The sequence below is a fragment of the Squalius cephalus genome, assembly GCF_949319135.1.
Source record: "Squalius cephalus genome assembly, chromosome: 13".
Classification (NCBI taxonomy): Eukaryota; Metazoa; Chordata; class Actinopteri; order Cypriniformes; family Leuciscidae; genus Squalius; species Squalius cephalus.
Genome location: NC_137134.1, coordinates 11,396,761 through 11,418,690, shown reverse-complemented (window position 1 = coordinate 11,418,690; position 21,930 = coordinate 11,396,761). Strand labels below are relative to the sequence as shown.

Here is a 21,930-nt window from a genome sequence, read left to right as displayed (position 1 = left end):
GTGTGTGTTCCAGCTCTTCAGACCAAATCTTGAGATGTGAAACGTGGTTTTCGGATCCTCTATATTACCATGGTATTCTTCGAATTAGCTTTGAGTGCAATTTAAATTCCATGATATATATCAAAGCACCGTGTGCCACGGCACTTTTTCATGGAGGATACTCTCATCACCCATGATCAGCTGGGGGAAAACCTTCTTATTTAACTTGAAATCACTAGTGAGTTCATTTGCATCTGTCAGAAAGCCAAACAGCCAATGGATGATGGGTATTTTTACACTTGTGATGGAATTTTGGTCTTGAAATGTTTTATTCTATCTGCACAAAATATTCCCTCTGAACGTCTTGCTCATGCCTAAGCTGGATCCAGTTTTGATTTTTGCCTTGAAACTGTGTTTGTGGGGGTGTGTTTTAGTGTGTGTGTGTGTGTGAGTGTCACACTGAAACACTGCTGTTTTCCCATCTTTCTGCAGCCAGTAAGAAACCAGGAGAGCCTCTTATCATCTCTGACATTAAAAAAGGCAGCATGGCCCACAGGTATGAACACACACTGCCAAAAACACTTTTAAAATGTTTATGATCCTATAGAAAGATGATCCTAAATATAAATCATTATTATTATTTTTTATCATTTTAATTTATATAATTGTTTTTGCCTCTTAGAAATAGAAATCCCTATAAATATACTTGGTCTTAGAAATATAAATCCATTTCATTTTATATATAATTAGTTTTGCTTCTTATAAATATAAATATATATAAAATTATATATTTTTTTATAATATAATTATATTATATTATATTATACGTGGAAAATATAAAATACAATTTGAAACATGATCTGATTCTGAAGTATTTTTGCTCTTATAAATATAAATCAATTTGTGTGTGTGTTGTGCATGTGTGTGTGTGTGTACATTTATTTAAACATATATTTATAAAATAAAAAAAACATGATTTATATATTTAAGAGCTAAAACAATTATTATTGTTATTTTTATATAAAAAATTAGATTAAAAAAATTAAGACATGAGTCCTATTTCATTTTATATATAATTGTTTTTGCTTCTAAATATAAATGTAAATTATTTTATTATTTTTAAGGTTTTTGCTCTTAATATGCTCTTAGTGTGTCCATTTTATTTTATTTTTATTTTATTTTATATAATTGTTTTTGCTTCTTAGAAATATAAATCCCTTAAATCTTATCTGCTTTATTTTAAGACTTAACATTTTAAATTCATATTATATTTGGAATCTATAAAATAAAATTTTATTCATGATATCGAATCCTGAAATATTCCACAGACAAATTAGAATTATTATCGATTACATTATTGTAATGTCCAGTAGGGGGTGACGAACTCCATATATGATTTATTACAGTCAAATAGAGTGCTTTCTTTACATGCTTTATTATATAAAGTTGATATTTTATAATCAAAATTGTATCGTAAATACTTGTTCTATCCTTTCTCGTCTGGAGAAAGAAAAAAGAAGCGCAGAGTTTGTTGAGGACTCGCTCCTCGGGCTCGCCTCGTGTTTGTCTGTGGGACTGAAGCGCATTTGATGTTTTTTTCCTGCAGAACAGGAACTCTGGAGCCCGGAGACAAGCTGCTAGCCATAGATAACATCCGCCTGGAGAACTGCTCCATGGAAGACGCCGTCCAGATCCTCCAGCTCAGCGAAGACCTGGTCAAACTCAAAATCCGCAAGGATGAGGACAACTCAGGTGTGTGTGCTGATGTGGACCCGCAGTCCATCCCACTAAACCTGTGAAGAACACGTGAAGCTCATCAGTTCCTTCCTATTTTAAAAGAAAGAAATGGGGAATTATATATTTAGCTTTTAGAAAAAAACTATTTTTTAGGATGACTGTGTATTTGGATGTTTTGGGATTTTGAGTTCCCTCTTTATCAATATTCTCTTAGAAGATTTTCAACAGTGATTTAAATTATTACAATGTAGTAGATAAAATAAAATCCATCAGGATGACAAACATTATCATGATAGTTTACCATTTAAATAACATACATTGACATACACTGCATTATATATATATATATATATAGGCTATATATTGTTTTTGCCCTTTATGTATATTTATTTTTGTCTCTTAGAAATATAAATCCATTTTTATTTTATTCATTGTTTATCTTATTTATGGTTTTCGCCTCTTATATTTCCCCGTTAGAAAGATAAATTCTAAATTTTATTTTCTTATATTTTATTATATATATATATATATATACTTGTTTTGCCTTAAAAAATCACATTAAATCTTTTTATTTAATGTGATCATTTATATATGATAAAATAAAATTAACATGTATATCATATATATATATATATATATATATATATATATATATATATATATATATATATATATATATATATATAAATAAAACTTAAAAATGTGTTGTTTATCTGATATAGTTATTTTTGCCTCAGAAATATAAATCCCTTTTAATTTTTTTATGTTATATGATTGTTTTTTGCCTCTTATAAAGATAAATCTATTTTTTATTTTTGCCTATTTTTGCCTCTTATAAAAGTAAATCATTTATTATTTTGTTTGATCATTTATCATATACATATATTACACGTAATTTAAGATACAATTATAATTTAACATTCTCATCTCGTTTATCATTTATCATATCTTTATCATTTATGGTGATAAATTAAAATAGAAAATAAATAAAATAGAAAATAGAAATAAAATAGATAAATAGAAAATATAATAAAAGGTTGTTTTGCCTCTTAGAAATATATATATATATATATATATATATATATATATATATATATATATATATATATATATATATATATATATATATATATATATGTACGTATATGTATATATTTGCCTCTTAGAAAATGTTTTATATGAAATGTGAGCTGGTTAAATGCTTTAATTTCATTCAGCAAAAACAAAGTTGTTCCAAAGTCAATCAGTCAATCCAAAATAAATCAACCAAATTATAAACCATTTCAAATCACACTGAAAGCATATCAATGTGTCCTTCAACATTCAACCAGCAGGTGTCAGTAGAACTACATAAAATGTTCAAAATTCTCTTATCCAAGGAATCAACTAATGACAAAAACCCTGATGTTCAACACTGTCAATCAAGCATCTGGCCACGCCCACTCTTTCTTTGTTGCTATTTTCTGCATTTATAATATTGAAGTCATCAAAACGATAAAAATGACACAGTGTACATATCTTTTATGTGTCACTTGAGTTATTTTGTTGACACGACAGACAGAGTTCTTTCAACATCTCAGACATTTATCATGTTTTGTTATGAGGCGAAACACAGTGTGCGGTCAGAAGAACAGCAGATGAAGTGTCTCGTCGTTCCTCAGAAGTGAAACTGTGCGGGCTGAGTCAGCAGACGGGTCTATTTACAGCTCCAAGAGAACATTGTGTTCACCATTCACTCATGATATGTTGATTTTCAATGCATAAGAGTAGTTGGTCAGATGCGTGTCATTGTGTGTGTGTCCAGACGAGCAGGAGTCGTCCGGCTCAATCATCTACACGGTGGAGCTGAAGCGCTACGGTGGCCCGCTGGGCATCACCATCTCCGGCACCGAGGAGCCCTTTGACCCCATCATCATATCAGGCCTGACCAAGAGGGGTCTCGCTGAGAGGTGAGTCCTGCCCGGGTCAGACGGGTCGACTCCCAAAACACCCCTGTGACAGAGAGACACCAGCACATACACACTCTCTCTCTCTCTCTCTCTCTCTCTCTCTCTCTTTCTCTCTCTCTCTCTCTCTCTCTCTCTCTCTCTCTTTACATTCTAAAGCCTGAATTTGGAATGATTTTTGATTATGCATTTCATAATACATATTGTTGCACAGCACACTATAAAGAGTGAAAAAGTGTTTATTATTTAAAAGCAATAATATTAAGAGTGGCCATAATAATAATAATAATTCAGCTATATTAAATATTTTTTATTTGAATAAAACCAGTCAATTTAGATACTTTTCTTCTTAGCTGTTGTTGTTGTTAAGTATCATTATATTATTAAAGTGCATATTATTATTAATGAAATATTCGATTATTCATAATTCAAGTTTTTTAACCTCTTTTGTCTGGTAACCTAAGCTTATGCCTTATGCGGACATGTATAAATTGTTATTAATTAATAAAATGTAATGTGATCACTGGAAATAAAAGCAATATTAATTCTAATAATAATAATTGGGTAATTCAGTCATATGAAATAGTTAAAAATATGATTATTATTATTATTAAAATAGTAAATATGTACTCACAATGAAACTGTTTTTCTCACATTTATTAATTAAAAGTTAGATTCAATATTATTTTAAATATAGCACACAAGTCTACAATTATGATTTGTCATTTGTAGATCTTGGCACACTTACACAACACACCCACATACCCAACACACACTCACAACACACTGTGAAGACTGTATGTTAACTCAAAACATTCAAGAATGAATGTGCTACATACAATCCATCAAAGTGCATAGACATATACAGCATATACATATATACATATACAGTTATTTCTCCAACTATGGACTCTTTATGTCCCTGAGGGTGGATTTTTAAAGTGTGAGTTTCTTCTCTAAAAGTCCTCAAGGCCAGATTGCCCATTCGCCGTTGTTTATCAGCGTGTGTTTATCAGCGTGTGTTTATCAGCGTGACGGTGTCGTCTGTTCTCTCAGGACCGGAGCCATTCATGTCGGAGATCGCATTCTGGCCATCAACAGCGTGAGTCTGAAGGGCAAGCCGCTCAGTGAAGCCATACACCTGCTGCAGATGGCAGGAGAAACCGTCACACTCAAGATCAAGAAACAGACCGACGGTGAGTCGCAAACAACAGGATCCTACGCTTATCTTCTACATGGAAATATATATATATATATGATAATCGTGACTCCCTCTTCAGACCCAGATGACAAAACTAAAGAGAACGATCTCGATACCGAGCTCAGCGACAACGAGGACGAGATGACCGACTCGCAGAAGACCAACAAGCTGTCGGACATTTACTCCGCCACCATCCCCAGCGTGGATTCAGCGATGGAGTCGTGGGACGGCTCGGGAATCGACGCCGGATACAGCAGCCAAGGTGAGTTCAAGCTCGTGAATCTCCACACTGGTGATCTGTTGACAGCCGCAGTAAAGCCTTTGACCTCGTCCGCCTCCTCCAAAGGTGCCTACATCCATCAGGCCGCCGGGATAGCGTTACACCCTCACGAGTGGCGTAACAGCAAGCAGAGGAACAGCACTCCCCCCCCCGCCCGCCGCAAGAACTACCCCTTCAGTGACGGGGGATTCAGCGAAGACGACTGGGAGAAAACGGCCGGGTGAGACTGGAGGTCATGCTCTCCAAGCTCCTAACACTCATGTACTGTGCTTTCCATTCAGTGTTGCTATAATTAATCGATTCATCGAAATAAATAATATTAGGGATGCACGATATATCGGCCGCCATATCGGTATCGGCCGATATATGTTCATTTTTAATGTTAAGTTTTAGTTAAGTTAAGTTTAAGTTTTTGTATCGGGCCCGGTGAGAAAATTTGCGACACTGTTTAACATGATGGTTTTGAATCGCTTGAAATATGATTGGAATTACTTCAAAAAAAGGAAAATATAGTTACAGTAAGTGCAAAATGTTCTGTCATGTAGGCTGCATGAAATTATAAGGAGAATGATGGCTTTTAATTGTGAGACTTTTGTTTTTGTAATTAGGCTCTTAAAAATTATATAAAAATTTGGATTTAAGATTTATCAGTCAATATATCGGTTATTGGCTTTCAAATATAAAGAATTATCGGTTATCGGTATCGGCAAAAAAATCTGACACCGATTATAATAATAGACAAAAATATTGTGTAGTCTGAACCTGCATACACTGTAAAAAATCCAACGTACGTTTTGTATGACAAATTCAGTTTTTAAAGTTTATTCAACTATTTAACATGAAAAAAGTTGAGAAAAGTTGAGATAACTCAAACACGTAAGTTGAGAAAAGTTGAGATAACTCAAACACGTAAGTTGAGAAAAGTTGAGATAACTCAAACACGTAAGTTGAGAAAAGTTGAGATAACTCAACACGTAAGTTGAGAAAAGTTGAGATAACTCAACACGTAAGTTGAGAAAAGTTGAGATAACTCAACACGTAAGTTGAGAAAAGTTGAGATAACTCAAACACGTAAGTTGAGAAAAGTTGAGATAACTCAAACACGCAAGTTGAGAAAACTCAAAAATGTCCTGCAGCTGGTTGCCTTAAACTTTTAAGTTTTCTCAACTTTTCTTTTTTTACAGTGTAAGTTAAAGTACTAAATTTATTAAAACTTAAGCTAAATATAATTATTTTATATTTATTTACTTTTTCCTGTTTGAATCAGATGCTAATGCCAAAACTTGTTGTTGACAATGGTTTTCAGTATTTTAAATTGACTTATGTGTCTCTTTATTATGATATAAGTGATATAAGTGTTGTGTAACCATAACTGTTTATAAAAAATGTTCAAGTTAAAAAAGACTAAAAAACTAAAAATGTTGAAATACCAAAACTAATAAAAAAAAAAAATGACAAAAGCAAAATTACTAAAACTTAAAATAAAATTAAAATTAAAACAGAAAATATAAACTATAAAAATAAAATCGAATTCAAAATATGAATAAATACTATAACACTATATAAATAATGCTAAAATAACTCTGGTTCTATTATAGTAACTGTATACTGTATGATTTAACTGGTTACAGCTTCTGCTTTATTCTCTCTCTCTCTCTCTCTCTCTCTCTCTCTCTCTCTCTCTATATATATATATATATATATATATTAGGGCTGTCAAACGATTATGTTTACATATATATGTGTGTGTATGGTGTATAATTATTTTCTATATATAAATACACACACATGCATATATATTTAAGAAAAATGTGTTATTTATATATAAAATATTTATATATAATATAAATTATATATAATATAAATATATATACACAGTATATACATGCAAATATTTCTTAAATATATACATGCATGTTGTGTGTATTTATATATAGAAAATAATTATACACCGTACACACACATATATTATGTAAAAACAAACTTTTATTTTGGATGCGATTAATCGCGATTAATCATTTGACAGCCCTAATATATATATATATATATATATATATATATATATATATATATATATATATATATATATATATATATATATATATCTGTCTGTATGTACTTTCAACAGCCTAGCAACCACTCAAACCATCTTAGCAACCATTTATTATGCCTTAGCAATAAAATGGAACATACAAAAATTAATACAATTTTACTTTTTATTTAGTTTTCATTAACCCTTTTTGGTAACACTTTATTTCTATGGTCCACTTTAGACATTCTACTAACTACAAGTAACTTTGTAACTACATGCCGACTAACTCTCATTGGAGTATTAGTATAATGTTGTAGACTGTTAGATTAAGTGTTAGTAGAACAGAATTAGTAGAATAAGTTGACATGTACTTGCAAAGTTACTTAAAGTCAGAAGAATGTCTGTTGAGGGAGCATCAACATAAAGTGTTAGCAGATATTAAGCACACAGTGTACTAATACTCTAATGAGAGTTAGAGTTGACATGTTGTTGCTAAGTTACTTGTAGTTAGCAGAAAGCCTAAGCAGGGCTTCAGGCCTAGTTTCTTTCGCAAGAGGAATCCACCCATCCTTGCGGTCCTTCTTAATGTGCCAAGGCTGGTGCCAGAGTGCCGGATATCAGTGCCAGCTTAAGTGCCTCATGCCTTATTGGCTCTAACCTGTGTGTGTGCCGCAGATACAGCAGCCAGACACATGCCGATGGTCTCATAATGGAGCAGGAGGACAGCTTCTGGTGCCAAGCCCTGGAAGACCTGGAGACGTGTGGCCAGTCCGAGCTACTGCGCGAGATTGAGGTAAACCGCTCAAATAATGAGCTCGCTTGCTTAGAAACCTTTAATCATCTAGTGGATTAGATATACTTTAACACATAAGAGGAAAAGATGGCATTTCTCCATAGAAAAAGTTAATAGTTTGCACTTACGGTGTGATGATGATGTCAACATCAGTTATGTAAGAGTCATTTCATGAAGGAGAACCATTTGTGCACTCGGCCCTTTCACAAAGTACTGATTTTGAGCTCTACTAGAATAGGTTTTCATGCTTGAATGTTCAAAAAACACATTATTTTTCACATATTTTATATTATTGCAGCACTTATCTTCCCCATCTGTCAGTAACGCTCTGATTAGTTCCTGTCTCTGTGAAGCCCCTCCTTCTGAAAAGCACACTGTGCTCTGATTGGTCGGCTGGATCAGTGCACACATGCTCAAACAGCAGCATTACACAGTTCACACTATAGAATGTTGAACATGTAAAAAAGCATAAAAGGTATAATATTAAATATTATATTATTAATATATTAATGGACGCTCCTCAGTTCTCAGAAGCTGAAGCCGTCACACTTGGGTAAACTTCTATAGTGGTGAACAGAAACTACAAAAATATCATTTTTGCATTCCAGTAGCAGAAGATAAAATTTACAATTGAATTTCTGTGACTTTTCCAAAAGAGGAAAAAAACTAAATGTGAAGAGCTTGATTAACATAGTCCGAAAAGAGAAAGATGTAAACATTTTCGTCATTCACACATCAGAGTTTAAAAATCTAATGCCAAGGTAATATAACACAAATTATGGTCTTAAAAATTATTACATTTTAATATGAAAATAAAAAAGAGAGAATAAAAAAAATAAAAAATAAACGTTGCTAGATGTATTTATTTTTCCACTAATAACTGGAAAAAGTTTTATCACTGACTGTGACAAGGGTTCATAAAAAAATATGTAATATAATTGTTAATTTAAAATAATTATTAATTTGTTTTTAAAAATAATTTCATTTTATGGTGTGTATTTATTTAATACATATTTTAGGCCTCTCTCTCTCTCTCTCTCTCTCTCTCTCTCTCTCTCTCTCTCTCTCTATATATATATATATATATATATATATATATATATATATATAATTATAAGTTCTATTTGAAATAGTTGATTAATTATGGCTGAACTTTTTGTAAAAAAAAAAAAAAAAAAAAAAAAGTTTCCATTTACACTCTTTTAACATTTAAATAATGTAACTGTGTCTGTTATTTCCTTAATTTATCCTTTGCTTATTATCTTAAAATGATAGTAAAATTTCACTTTAAACAGAGAGTGATATCTTTTGAGCGTTTACATGTGCTGGGTTCTTCAGTCACAAACAATAGAGAAGAATTACAGTATTTTACCTCCTTTTTATAGAAAAGTCATGTTGTTTGCCTCATGATATGGAGGCCAGAACCTTGATAACAGGATTCAGAATATCCTAAAATATTATTATTATATTAATGTAGCTTGAGATTCTATTCTTTGTCTTTAAGTGTGTTTAGGGAATATAACTAGAATGACTCCTAAATCTCTGGAGTTCAGTGGTTGAGCAATGCTGTACAGTCCCAGTGAAATATGTCCGACTGAGAAAATGTCCCATGAAAATTGTGTTCAGCACATTTTTTGGGGCTGTGTTTGCACCAGTATCATATTTACATAATTACTGTAAATATGAGTCAAGTGCTAAAACAACACTGACGGCATGCAAATACACACTGCCATCAGCAGACGCCGATCATTGTTTTGTTTTTCCTTCTTAATGCTGAGAATCCCAGAGCACCAATCACTACTCTACCGTCACCAGAAAAAGAAGTATGCATGGCAACCGATGTCTCATTTCATGCCTGCTTGCTCTAAACAATGAGCTCTGTTCTTACTCAACCAAATCAGGAGAGTTACGAAAGTATGAGGAAGTGTTTTTATCAGATTTTTGATGACATTGGTTAGCGAGGTCAGCCATGGATGACATGTTCCTCCATCGGTACTTGACATTCTTTCATCCGTGCAACACAAAAGGAGATGTTTTGTCCTGTCCTGGCGCTCTTTTCAGTATAATGCCAGTGGATGGGTTGCTGTCAAGTCTTCTGACGCCACATGATAGCTTTGTGTGAGGGAAAATGCTGAGATTTCAATATAATTCCCACTCAAATTCAAATATGCCGCCACGTCAGTGACATCTAAGGTATTCGGTTGAACAGTGAAGTCATTTATATGGAAAAGAGCAGCCAGGACTAAGTGTTTCACATTCACAGAAGAAAATCAGTCCAACAGGATTGGAAAAGCATGAAGGTGAATAAATAATGACTGATTTTGCATCAGTGTTATTTCAATATCATTCATATACTATCATAGATTTTATTCATATTTCAACTTTTATTAAAGTTTTTGTGAAAGTTATTTTAGTAGTTCAGCTTCTACTAAGAAAAAAAGAGAACTTTTTTTTTTTTTTTTTTGCTTTGCTTTGCTTAACTTTTCATTTGCTTTTGATTTGCTTTTGTCTTGCTTTGCTGTGCTTTTGTTTTGTTTTTTTGTTTTGTTTTGTTTTACTTTGATTTTTTGTTTTGCTTTACTTTGATTTGTTTGTTTTGCTTTACTTTGATTTTGTTTTGTTTTGCTTTACTTTGATTTTGTTTGTTTTGCTTTACTTTGATTTTGTTTGTTTTGCTTTACTTTGATTTTGTTTGTTTTGCTTTACTTTGATTTTGTTTGTTTTGCTTTACTTTGATTTTGTTTGTTTTGGTTTACTTTGATTTTGTTTGTTTTGCTTTACTTTGATTTTGTTTGTTTTGCTTTACTTTGATTTTGTTTTGTTTTGCTTTACTTTGATTTTGTTTGTTTTGCTTTACTTTGATTTTGTTTTGTTTTGCTTTACTTTGATTTTGTTTTGTTTTGTTTTTTTGTTTTGCTTTAATTAGCTTTTGGGTTTTTTTGCTGTGCTTTTTGTTGCCTTTGTTTTTTTGTGTGTTTTTTGTTTTGATTCACTTTGCTTTGCAGTTTTTTGTTTTATTTTTTATTTATTTTTTTGCCTTGCTTTTTTAATTTTAATTTTAATTTCAGTTTTAGTTATTTTAATACTTCAACTTAAACTAAGAAGGAAAAAAAGAAAATGAAAATAAGAAATGTTGCCTTAGATATTTAAATATTTAATTTTATTTCAGTTAACATGTTATATTACAGAGCCCTTAAAGGGATATGGTGATTGAAAAAAAATAAGTTATATTTCAATGCTTTTACGTTCTCTTGCAAATATTTTGCGTCCCGCTAAGAAACGTTACATTCGCTCGCAAAACCTTTTGAGTTTTCTTTGCAAGCAAATGCAAAATTTCTCAGAGGTGCGCAACACTTTTTCAAGAGAACTATAAAGCATTGGAAAATATTTTCCTCCCATCTCATATTTTTTCCATCACCGAGTCCCTTTAGGTGCTCCGTATTTTATTTCAAGTTACGATTCAACAAAAGTGTTTCTTATGGTTTTAGTTTAGTTTTAGCTTTGGTTAATGAAAACCCTGATTTGCCTATTGAGTGAACTGTCTTTAAAGGAGGTGCTTTATGGTTGTTGAGGGACTTTACAGAAGTATTTGTTGTAGTTACATCCTTAAAAGTGCAATCCTGCAAAAACCTCAAGTTACGTCATAAAGGCGAAATAGAACTCAGCTTTCCAACTAATCTGCCATTTCTAACAGCGTTTTGATATTAGTTTCATGAGTGTAGATCCTATGTGTCGTGGTTTGAGTTAAATCCTATTGAATCACAGCTTCAAAGAGTCAGACATGCCTAAACTCTCAATTAACAGACTTTTCAGTCACAGCTCTTTGGAAATAAACCGAACTGGAGCTCATTAAAGGTAAATGAGGATGGGCTTCATGTCCTCTGGTTAATAGAGTTTCATTAGATGAGACAATTGCTTAATGAGCACCCAATCAGAGGCTCACACAGCGCTCCCTATTGAAACATTGAGGCCTGAAGGCCCTTTCACATGACTCGCGTCAGGAGTTTAGCACACTTGGCATGAGACATGTGAAAAGACCTCAGTAGAGCAGGAGTCAGTGTTTGTGGTTCTTGTCCATCCCTAGGCGTCGATAATGACCGGCAGTGCCCTGAGTTTGGGGGTGGAGGGGGGAAAGAGCCACTGCGAGGCGGTCAGCCAGCCTCACCTCAGCCCTCTGCGTAAGCCCCCGCTTCTTCTCAACGAGACCAAGAACAAGAGCACGCTCCGCATGTCCGAGAAAACCTGGGAATCACGGAGGATCAAAGAAGAGATCCAGGACATCCTGTCGCCCACACCGTTAGAGCTGCACAAGGTGGACAAACTCCCCAACATACTACATTGAACACACTGTTTAACAGTATTGTGCATTCCCTTTAGAAAATAATACGAGTTCCACTTCCTCCTGAGGTGTTGGTCAATATGGTTGGTATTAGTAACCGCTGGGAGAATACGAACAGCATTCTCAGGTCTTCTCAGAAAATGTCCCTGGGAAAGCACATGGAGATTCATCTGCAACTGTTGGTTAATATCGTGTGTGCTTTTCTTCTGCGGTTTAACAGGAAATTTAGATATTTTTTCTCCCAAACTCAAATGTGTTTTCACTGAAGATGCTTCATGCCATTTTAATGCAGTAAGTCATGACCAATCATTTATGATGTAAACACATCTGTCCTATCAGCATATTTGTGGTTTATTTCCAAGGAAATCTGACATATCCTGGGAGTTGCTTTGCTTGTGTTTTTTTTGTGTGTGTGTGTGTTTTTGCTTTTATATACTTTGTCTACGCTTTTGCTTTGCTTTGCTTTGATGTGCTTTGGTTTTGTTTTGTGTATTGCTTTACTTTTGCATGTGTTTTGCTTTGCTTTTGTTTTGTTTTGTTTTGTTTGTATATTCCGGAAATATACCTGAAAAAAACAACAACAATTGGGATTCGTTTTTATTTATTTATTTATTTATTTATTTTTACCACATTGGGAAAATGTTTTTTTCTTGTTTTAAATACACTATAAACCTAACAAACTTATTGAGGTTCATGCTTAAAAATATACAAGAACAATTTTTATTTTATTTCTTAAACTAAATTATTTGATCTAATATTATTTATTTGTTTGTTTGTTTCATTAATTTTTTTACAACTCAAGGATTTCTTTTTTTGGTGAACTATTCCTTCCGCTTAAGACATCTTCTGATGAAAATACTCAGAAGAAACTAGCTCATGGTTAAATTGTCGCAATCATTTTGTGTTCAACAGGTGACGGTGATGAAAGACCCAGAGAGCGATGACTTTGGATTCAGCGTATCAGACGGTTTCTTGGAAAAGGGTGTTTACGTGAACATGATCAGACCTGAGGGTCCAGCGGACCGTGCTGGACTCAAACCGTACGACAGGATCCTTCAGGTGCCTCTTCTCAGATCACCACACACACACCCCCCCCCCCCCCCCCCTCCCTCTCCCCAGCTATTCGATCTGCCCAGCTCAGTTAAATATAAACTCACTCTGAGAGGCATGAGAGCGTCAATAGGCTCTGGGAGGACAGGTCGAGTTAAAAAGTTATTTCTATGGATCTTCTGCGTGGCTACACAGCACTTGTGGTCCTCTTTCTAATCTCCCACGCTTCACCGACTGTGGAAATTATTCAATCTGTGTCAAGATACTTAACAGCTTTGGTGTTAACCACAGCAAAAAAAAAAAAAACAAAAAAAAACAGCGTGTGTTTGTCAATGGGGGTTGAAAAATGCTCTGGTTGAGTTGGAGGTGCTTGCTTTATGGTGTCTGGTTTTATTTGTCATCCCATTATCAAGTATGATAACACACATTTTTCAGAATAAACCCTTGTTCAGATAAACAAAAAGTATTTTAGAGACTCTGCTAACATGTGCTGCGGTTGCATTATTGATTTAGATTAAATTCGCTTAAGTCCCGTTCATACCATGAACGACATTGATAACAATAAAGATATAGATCTAAAAATCGTTCTAATGCAAAAGAATAGGTCCAAACCACACCTAAACAATATTGTTGAAATATTTTGTTTTTCAACTGATGAACGATAAAAACTTTGACAGCCAATCAGAATCCATCCTGCTTTAAAGAGCTTGAGCATTTAAAGCGGCAGACGACAAATAATAAACAGAACAATATTATTGTTATCGTTCCTGGTGTGAACGGGCCTTTACGTGGAATTTTAGGACGTTTACTGAAGTCTATATGTCTAAATGTTTCTCCGCCAGGTGAACCACGTGCGGACACGAGATTTCGACTGTTGCTTAGCTGTTCCCCTCATCACAGAGGCCGGAGACAAACTGGAGCTGGTGATCAGCCGAAACCCGTTAGCACAGCCGGGGGTCGCCCAGCCCCACGACTGCCATCCCCACTTCAACCCTGTAGGCCATTCCCGCGAGCATCAGACCAGCACGCTGGACCTGTGACCAGCGGGTAACTCGGACTAAGACCACACCCGACCTTTCGATGCAACGGACTATCACAAGGAGCCATGATCCACTGGGTTCATTACAAAACTCGAATGAACTGAAATATCCAGATCTTGGAAACAGTACAACAAAAGATTTGAGCCAGTTTTCCTTACAACACTCGAAAGGATCTGAGCCAGTTTTCAAAAACAGAAAAGAAAACAATTTTTTTTTTTTTGGACTACTACAATGCATACAACACATGGACTTCACCCATCAAATCAAGCATTAATTTTCTTTGATCTTTTTGTTTTGTTTTTTGTTTTGTTTTGTTTTGTTTCTTTCCTTTTCATTTTTGTTTTGTGTTTTGTTTTCGCTCATTTTGTTTGGCTTTATTTTATTTATTTATTTTCTTCAGATAAAAAAACAAAACAAAAAACATACTGTGTCCAAATGTTTACAAAACAGGAAGATGATTCTGCTTTTGAAGTAGATCGCTATTAGATGGAAGCATTTTTTGTAGGTGTCTTACATTTCCATTTTAAGTAGCAAGTGTTTTTACTTACACAACACACTGCAAATTAAGCTTTAGCTGTGTTTTAGTCCTGGCCCAGTCACTGCAGGAATACCTTCAGGCACACATTGTCCTTTCTCACAAACACACGTTGCTACTATAAACAGACAAAAACACCACCATTCTTTGTCCCTTACACGCATAAACATTATGGACTCCCAACAAACAAACTTAATTTTGTCTTTGTGTCAGGCACAAACACTTCAGGCCATGAGTGCCACAACAACAATGCGCAAGGTGACTGCCTGCTGCTCTGAAAAGAAAGTTGCTGTTTGATATTACCAACAAAGACTTCACAGCCTATCATGTCAACATCACGTTTCTTATCTTTCAGGAGTTTAAGACATTTAGGTAACACTTTATTTTACAGTGTCCTTGTTACACATGTTGTTAGTGTAGTAATAACTATAAATTATGCATAATTACATGCAACTAACCTTATCCACACCCTATAGTAAGTACGTGTAGTGAATTATCATTACACAGTAATTAAATGTAATAATTACACTGTAAATACGAAGTGTAACCGACATTTTACATGAATAGGGTGCGCTTTAGTGTCACATTTTATTGTTTTTTTATGTAATAAAGACACAAAATCCCATTTTTTTTTATCCTAAGGTCAATTAGATATGTTAGATAAACTATTATAAAACATAAAATAGCACATTTTAAACATTTAAAACACTTATTTTGGCTGGTCCTTTGACTTAATCCAACAATTATAATCATGTTATTGACACAATTTGTTTAATGTTTTAACTTCATTTAATTGTAGTCAAAATATTTTTTAAATGAACGTTTTTTATCTACCAGAAACGGTATTTAGCTTTTTTCCTATATTTTGCGTGCAACCCACTGTATGAATTCCCTCATTACAAAAAAAAATGAATTTCTTTAAAACACTAGAAAGCGACATTATTTGGACACTTTCAACACAAGTAACTAATATAACTCAAGTTTTCTAAAATTTTTACATTAATGTTAGTGTAAACTGCATTGCTCAAGCTTAAACCGTTCAACTCTGTTATTGTAAGAAAAAATGGTCAAACAAATATTTTTTTTTTGTGCCAAATATGGTTATACGTAATTTCAAACCAGCATTTCATCCCAAACTTACTAGCCTCTACCAAGTGATGGCTTAATTTTGGCAATTTTTTTAAAACAGGGTTGAACCATTTTCTAAGCATTTTATATGGGGTCCGAAATTGAGACATAATTTTAGTTTGACTTACTGAAATCAATATTTCTGGAGGTTGAACAGGACCTATTTTGTACCCTATTTGTGTGAAGTGCGTTTGCTCGAGACACTTCCATGAGAAACAAGAAGCAGTGATAATGACATGCAAACACATTTTAGTTAGCAGCACGTACATCCATTACCCACATCCTAAAACGCCACGTGTACTCTCATGCAGCAATAAAACCAAGGTCTGACATGCCCTGACTTCTTTGACATGTCATTGACTTCTTGAAAAGCTTATCGCGGTAAGTGCTGTTACCCCCTACCTTCTCTCTCCACATACCTCTCTTTATATTCTAACCCCAAACCGCTGCCACAATGTAGCATTCACTCCAGTCCCCGCAAACATCCAGGCCTCAAGGGCACGTACTTTCATGGTAGATTGTCGCCAAACTGCCATTTGCCACCACTTGCCAAATATCACAAATGTTTCCACCACAGGCTATTTCGGACACACTGGTTTAGGAGCGTTTGTAAAGCCGGCACATCGTTAACTCATGTTCCTCGCTCGTGGGCCACTAAGCTTTTACAAAGGTCGTGTCTCTGTGGACATGCGGCCCCACAGTCTATTAACCTCCACTAAACATTTATCTAGTGTTTCAAAATCCGAGATTTATGGTCACAGTGGGCTGTGGTGGAATATATCTTGACATCTGAAGGGGAAATAAGGATGTTTAGTTTCGTCTGTCATAACATGTGTTGGACTGTGGAATATTCCACTGCTATGTGAACCGTTTAAACCCTACAAAACAATTAGCAGAATTTTTTTGTTAGAAAGAATTTGACAGGTTAAAGAGTTTGACGCAAACTTGTTTGAGGGTGTGTCTGATCCCTTTTTGTGTTTGCCCAGTTGAATTGAGATATATGGGATGTGATGTTTCAAAGAAAGCCGCTGTCAAGATGTTTCTTGGCTAGGTTTGGGAATCGAGAACCGGTTTTAGTTCAGAACTGGTTCCACTGTTTTTGTTTGTTTTATTGCAGATGCAGAGGGAACACTCTGGAAAACAAGCAATGTCTTTAATTGGAATCAGACCTGAAAGTGTTATGATTCCAATATATGTAGTTGGGACAGACGCAAAACAGTATTTTTATCCTTGATGAAGAAAGTTATAGTTTTTATAATCTTAAGGAATAGTTCATCCAAAAGTATGTCATTTTTTACTTGTCTGAACACAATGCTTTTTGGAACTTGACAGACATGAGCCATCGTGAATTGTTGTTGTATGTAAATGAGCGGCATGAACATTATTCGAAAATTCTCCTTTTGTGTTACACAGACTAAATGACACAATACGACTTAAAAAAAAAACAATGCTGAGTAAATAATGGCATAATTTTCATCATGGGGTGACCTACTCTTTAAAACAATAAAAAGTAACCCACATGAAAGCTACATCATTGAAGATGTATCTTGGTTTATATTATAACCATAAGCAAATATCATTTCAGGAACCAAAATGCAGCTGTATCCTGTGGTTTGTCAAAGTCAACAAAATATTTTTTTTTTACATTTTAGGACTTCCCTTGTGTGGTTCAAGCAGTTTCCCCACACTTAAAAATCTACTTTTTTGGGGGTTATTTCTCCTTCAGTGTGGTCCTGTCCACACCAAAACACTTATATACTCCGTAATTAATTGTGGATTAGCTGAATTTATTTCCTCACCCTGCAGTCTTTACAACCATGTTGGAAAGCACAAGCAAAATCTATTTGCAGTAAAGTAGAAAGCACTCATTGTTCTACAAGACTTTGTTGAACAATCAGAGTCTCTGTTCAGGCCCGTCGCATTAGGAGTCTACCCAAGGCTCGCTCCTAGGCCCCTTTAAGTTTTGGTTTTTTTTCTCTCCCTACTACCTTCCTGCCTGTTGCGTAATTCTTCCAACTGCCTCCAAAAGCTGACTACAAAAAATAAGGCCTTTATTTATTTGAAATTTCCTATTTGACATCTACTTTGCGGTAGACCACATTTTGTCTGCAGGTCGCTGCATTGCGGGCCAACGCCAGCAAGCAAAGTCTCAAAGAAGGGTCTGTTTTCATTTGAGAGACATTTAACCATGATAGTGTATGTATTTTAACATGTACGTACTATTCCAGGAGGAAAGACAATTGGGTTCCTTTTATATGTAAAAAAGGAGGGAAGGTTGGCCCACCACAGCTCCGAAAATAGAAAAATATGTATTTCATAGTTTCAAGTCAAGTGGCTCTTCATCATTCCTTTTATATGTGCAATATTGAGACCAGAGAAAGGTTTTTAAAAGATTTTACATAAGCTTTATAAAGCTCCAAATGTGTTCATCCCTATGCATTTTGAATTCCTGATGTATGCATTGATATTAATGTGTATTTTTGAATGTGTAATATGAAAGTTCTATTCTCTGTACAGTATTTTTGTATGAACTCTAAACCTTGCTGTTTCCACAGCGTATTTGAAGCACAATGGCGAAAGAGAACTGATAATCAAGTCTATTCTGGTTTGGCTAGACTGGTTTGGTGTTGAGACCCATTCCTTATCGATACGGGAATGTGCTAATGATATCCTTTTCTAAAAACAACTGAATAAAAGAGGTAAAATGCACCACTGTGAGTCAAATTCAATGTGTTTGATCAATTTTGTGAGAGGCCACTGATTCTTACAATTTTACCTACCACTAGTTTTTATTCAATGTGTGCATAAATTCACCATTTCATTCGATTTTCTGTCAATTTGATCACAATTATAACATTGAAGTCAAGGTTAAGGTTTCGGTTTCATAAGGTTTTGTAAGGTTTCAAATTTCCCACTTTATTATACTCTGTCAGATATTTATGAATACATTTATAAAAATCAGAAAACATCAGTCGGCCTTGATCCTGAAGGTCCACTTTCCATATTTAATCTGCTATTAGATTATATTAGTATATAGTTGTATTATTATAATGATATTATGAATACGTAACATTTTAAGATTTAATATTAATACATTAATATTATATACAGTATATATACAGTGTAAACAAAGTTGCAGCCTTAAAATTTTAAGTGTAATCAACTTGTTGTATAATCAAGTAATTTCAACTTAAATGATAATAAACTGACTTAAAATGGGTTGAATCTTATATAAAAAAGTTAAAATTGCTTAACTTTGATTATTTTGAGTTGAAAGTTGAATTTTGATGAGTTAGAGCAGTGTAAAAACATATGTTGTCGTAACTTATTGTATAATATTGTCATTTCATAATATATATACAGTGTAAAAAAAGTTGCAGCCTTAAATTTTTAAGTATAATCAACTTGGATGTTTAAGTAATTTCAACTTAAATTATAATAAACTGACTTAAAATGGGTTGAATCTTATAAAAAAAAAGTTAAAATTGCTTAACTTTGATTATTTTGAGTTGAAAATTGAATTTTGATGAGTTAGAGCAGTGTAAAAACATATGTTGTCGTAACTTATTGTATAATATTGTCATTTCATAATATATATACAGTGTAAAAAAAGTTGCAGCCTTAAATTTTTAAGTATAATCAACTTGGATGTTTAAGTAATTTCAACTTAAATTATAATAAACTGACTTAAAATGGGTTGAATCTTATAAAAAAAGTTAAAATTGCTTAACTTTGATTATTTTGAGTTGAAAATTGAATTTTGATGATTTAGAGCAGTGTAAAAACATATGTTGTCGTAACTTATTGTATAATATTGTGTCATTTCATAATATATATACAGTGTAAAAAAAGTTGCAGTCTTACATTTTTAAGTATAATCAACTTGGATGTTTAAGTAATTTCAACTTAAATTATAATAAACTGACTTAAAATGGGTTGAATCTTATATAAAAAAAAAGTTAAAATTGCTTAACTTTGATTATTTTGAGTTGAAAATTGAATTTTGATGAGTTAGAGCAGTGTAAAAACATATGTTGTCGTAACTTATTGTATACTATTGTGTCATTTCATAATATATATATATACAGTGTAAAAAAAGTTGCAACCTTAAATTTTTAAGTATAATCAACTTGGATGTTTAAGTAATTTCAACTTAAATTATACTAAACTGACTTAAAATGGGTTGAATCTTATATTAAAAAAAAGTTAAAATTGCTTAACTTTGATTAACTTTTGATTCAATTTTGAGTTGAAAATTGAATTTTGATGAGTTAAAGCAATGTAAAAACATATGTTGTTGTAACTTATTGTATAATATTGTGTCATATCATAATTTTTTCAAGTATATATTACAACATTTTCCTGCTTTGCAATTCACTGCAAACTGTTAAACCTTTGTTACAAAAAAATACAGTGTACAGAAATTTCTCAGAAGACAGCAGTGAAGTAGTAATGACCAGGGACATCTACTGAGATCACAAGCTGCTTCGAGGGGCTCTGAAATGAGTGAATGTTTGAAAGACTTTCGACAGGAACACCTGTCACAAAACTGGAGGTGTGAGACTTTTACACTGAAGTCAGCTGTAACATGTCCAAATAGAGCAGAGGTAAGCCTGGTTAAAATGCACTGTGCTCTCTCCCATAGGACCTGGTTTAAACCCACAGTCTCTGCGGGAGATTCGCTGGTGACGTTTTTTCCTACTGGTGAGTTTGTCAAGTGGCCAGAACTTTGGAAATGCTATTCTGTTTTATCCTCTGCTTCTCGAAACGCACTTTTCAACACCTGGGAAATGGACAGGGCTATTTCTGAAAGTGAATTGTGGGTGTTGAGCTGCACAACACATGCACACGGGATCAATTATGGTCATTTTGTGAATTATACAACCACTTCCAGTGGTCTAAAGGTAATTTTTGTGGCACTCATCGTGTTGCATAACCAAAATTGTTTTTCTGTGCCCCTTTAGCCATGTCAAATGTATTTTTGTGTGCATTTATGAGAAAATTGTGATGTTCCTGATCGTGAACCGAACAGAGTGCACTGGAGCAGCTGTTGCCATGGTAACGTCCTCATCCAACAGGACTAGTTCACGAGCTTTTCTTTGGCGTGAGCTAAAATTATGATTTCTGACTTTAGAATGAACTTTTATGGTTAGTGAAATGTCTGTTTGACTGTGATCTACATTTGATATTTTTTGATATTGTCAGAAATAGAGATGTTTGTTTACATAATAAAGAACAGACGGACAGACAGAGATAGATGGATAGATAGACATATGGATGAATGGAATAACAGACAGACAGACAGACAGACAGATAGATAGATAGATAGATAGATAGATAGATAGATAGATAGATAGATAGATAGATAGATAGATAGATAGATAGATAGATAGATAGATAGATAGATAGATAGATAGATAGATAGATAGATAGATAGATAGATAGATAGATAGATAGATAGATAGATAGATAGATAGATAGATAGATAGATAGATTCCTTTAAGAACAAACAGTGCCAGAACGATTCATCATTCCTTCCATTCACCAGCAGTATTTCCATGTACAGAGTTTATTTTTGTTTGTAGGTCATGGTAAGCAGCCAAAAGTTCAATATTTACCGTGGTGAAAGATGCTGAGGTCAGTGGGGGAAAACACTCGAAATTGAGCCAAACAAACATTACCTCCTTTTACATAACCAAATACAATCAAACTTTAAAGAAATGCTACTTTACTTAGTAGAAAATGTGAGTGGTGTTTGCTAGATGGTTGCTAAGGCGTTGCTAGGTGTGCAGTTGCTTACTGACCCAAATCAAAAGAGTCCACCCCCAACTTTCAGCATGATTATCATAGTAACATAAAAATCACAAATC

At 33.7% G+C, this 21,930-nt stretch overlaps 1 protein-coding gene across 7 annotated transcripts in view; it reads left to right on the top strand.

Moving 5' to 3' along the window:
- grip2b (glutamate receptor interacting protein 2b) overlaps positions 1 to 15,543 on the top strand; it is a 184,260-nt gene extending 168,717 nt beyond the window's left edge. For all 7 annotated transcript variants that reach the window (XM_079889926.1, XM_079889924.1, XM_079889929.1 and 4 more), the window contains 10 exons: positions 472 to 535; positions 1,586 to 1,731; positions 3,521 to 3,665; positions 4,719 to 4,858; positions 4,943 to 5,125; positions 5,210 to 5,363; positions 7,851 to 7,968; positions 12,053 to 12,280; positions 13,220 to 13,366; positions 14,200 to 15,543. In XM_079889926.1, the coding sequence (XP_079746052.1) occupies positions 472 to 535; positions 1,586 to 1,731; positions 3,521 to 3,665; positions 4,719 to 4,858; positions 4,943 to 5,125; positions 5,210 to 5,363; positions 7,851 to 7,968; positions 12,053 to 12,280; positions 13,220 to 13,366; positions 14,200 to 14,397 (1,523 nt within the window). In that variant the 3' untranslated portion in view covers positions 14,398 to 15,543. The remainder of the gene's footprint in view (positions 1 to 471; positions 536 to 1,585; positions 1,732 to 3,520; positions 3,666 to 4,718; positions 4,859 to 4,942; positions 5,126 to 5,209; positions 5,364 to 7,850; positions 7,969 to 12,052; positions 12,281 to 13,219; positions 13,367 to 14,199) is intronic.
- The last annotated feature ends 6,387 nt before the right edge of the window (positions 15,544 to 21,930 follow it).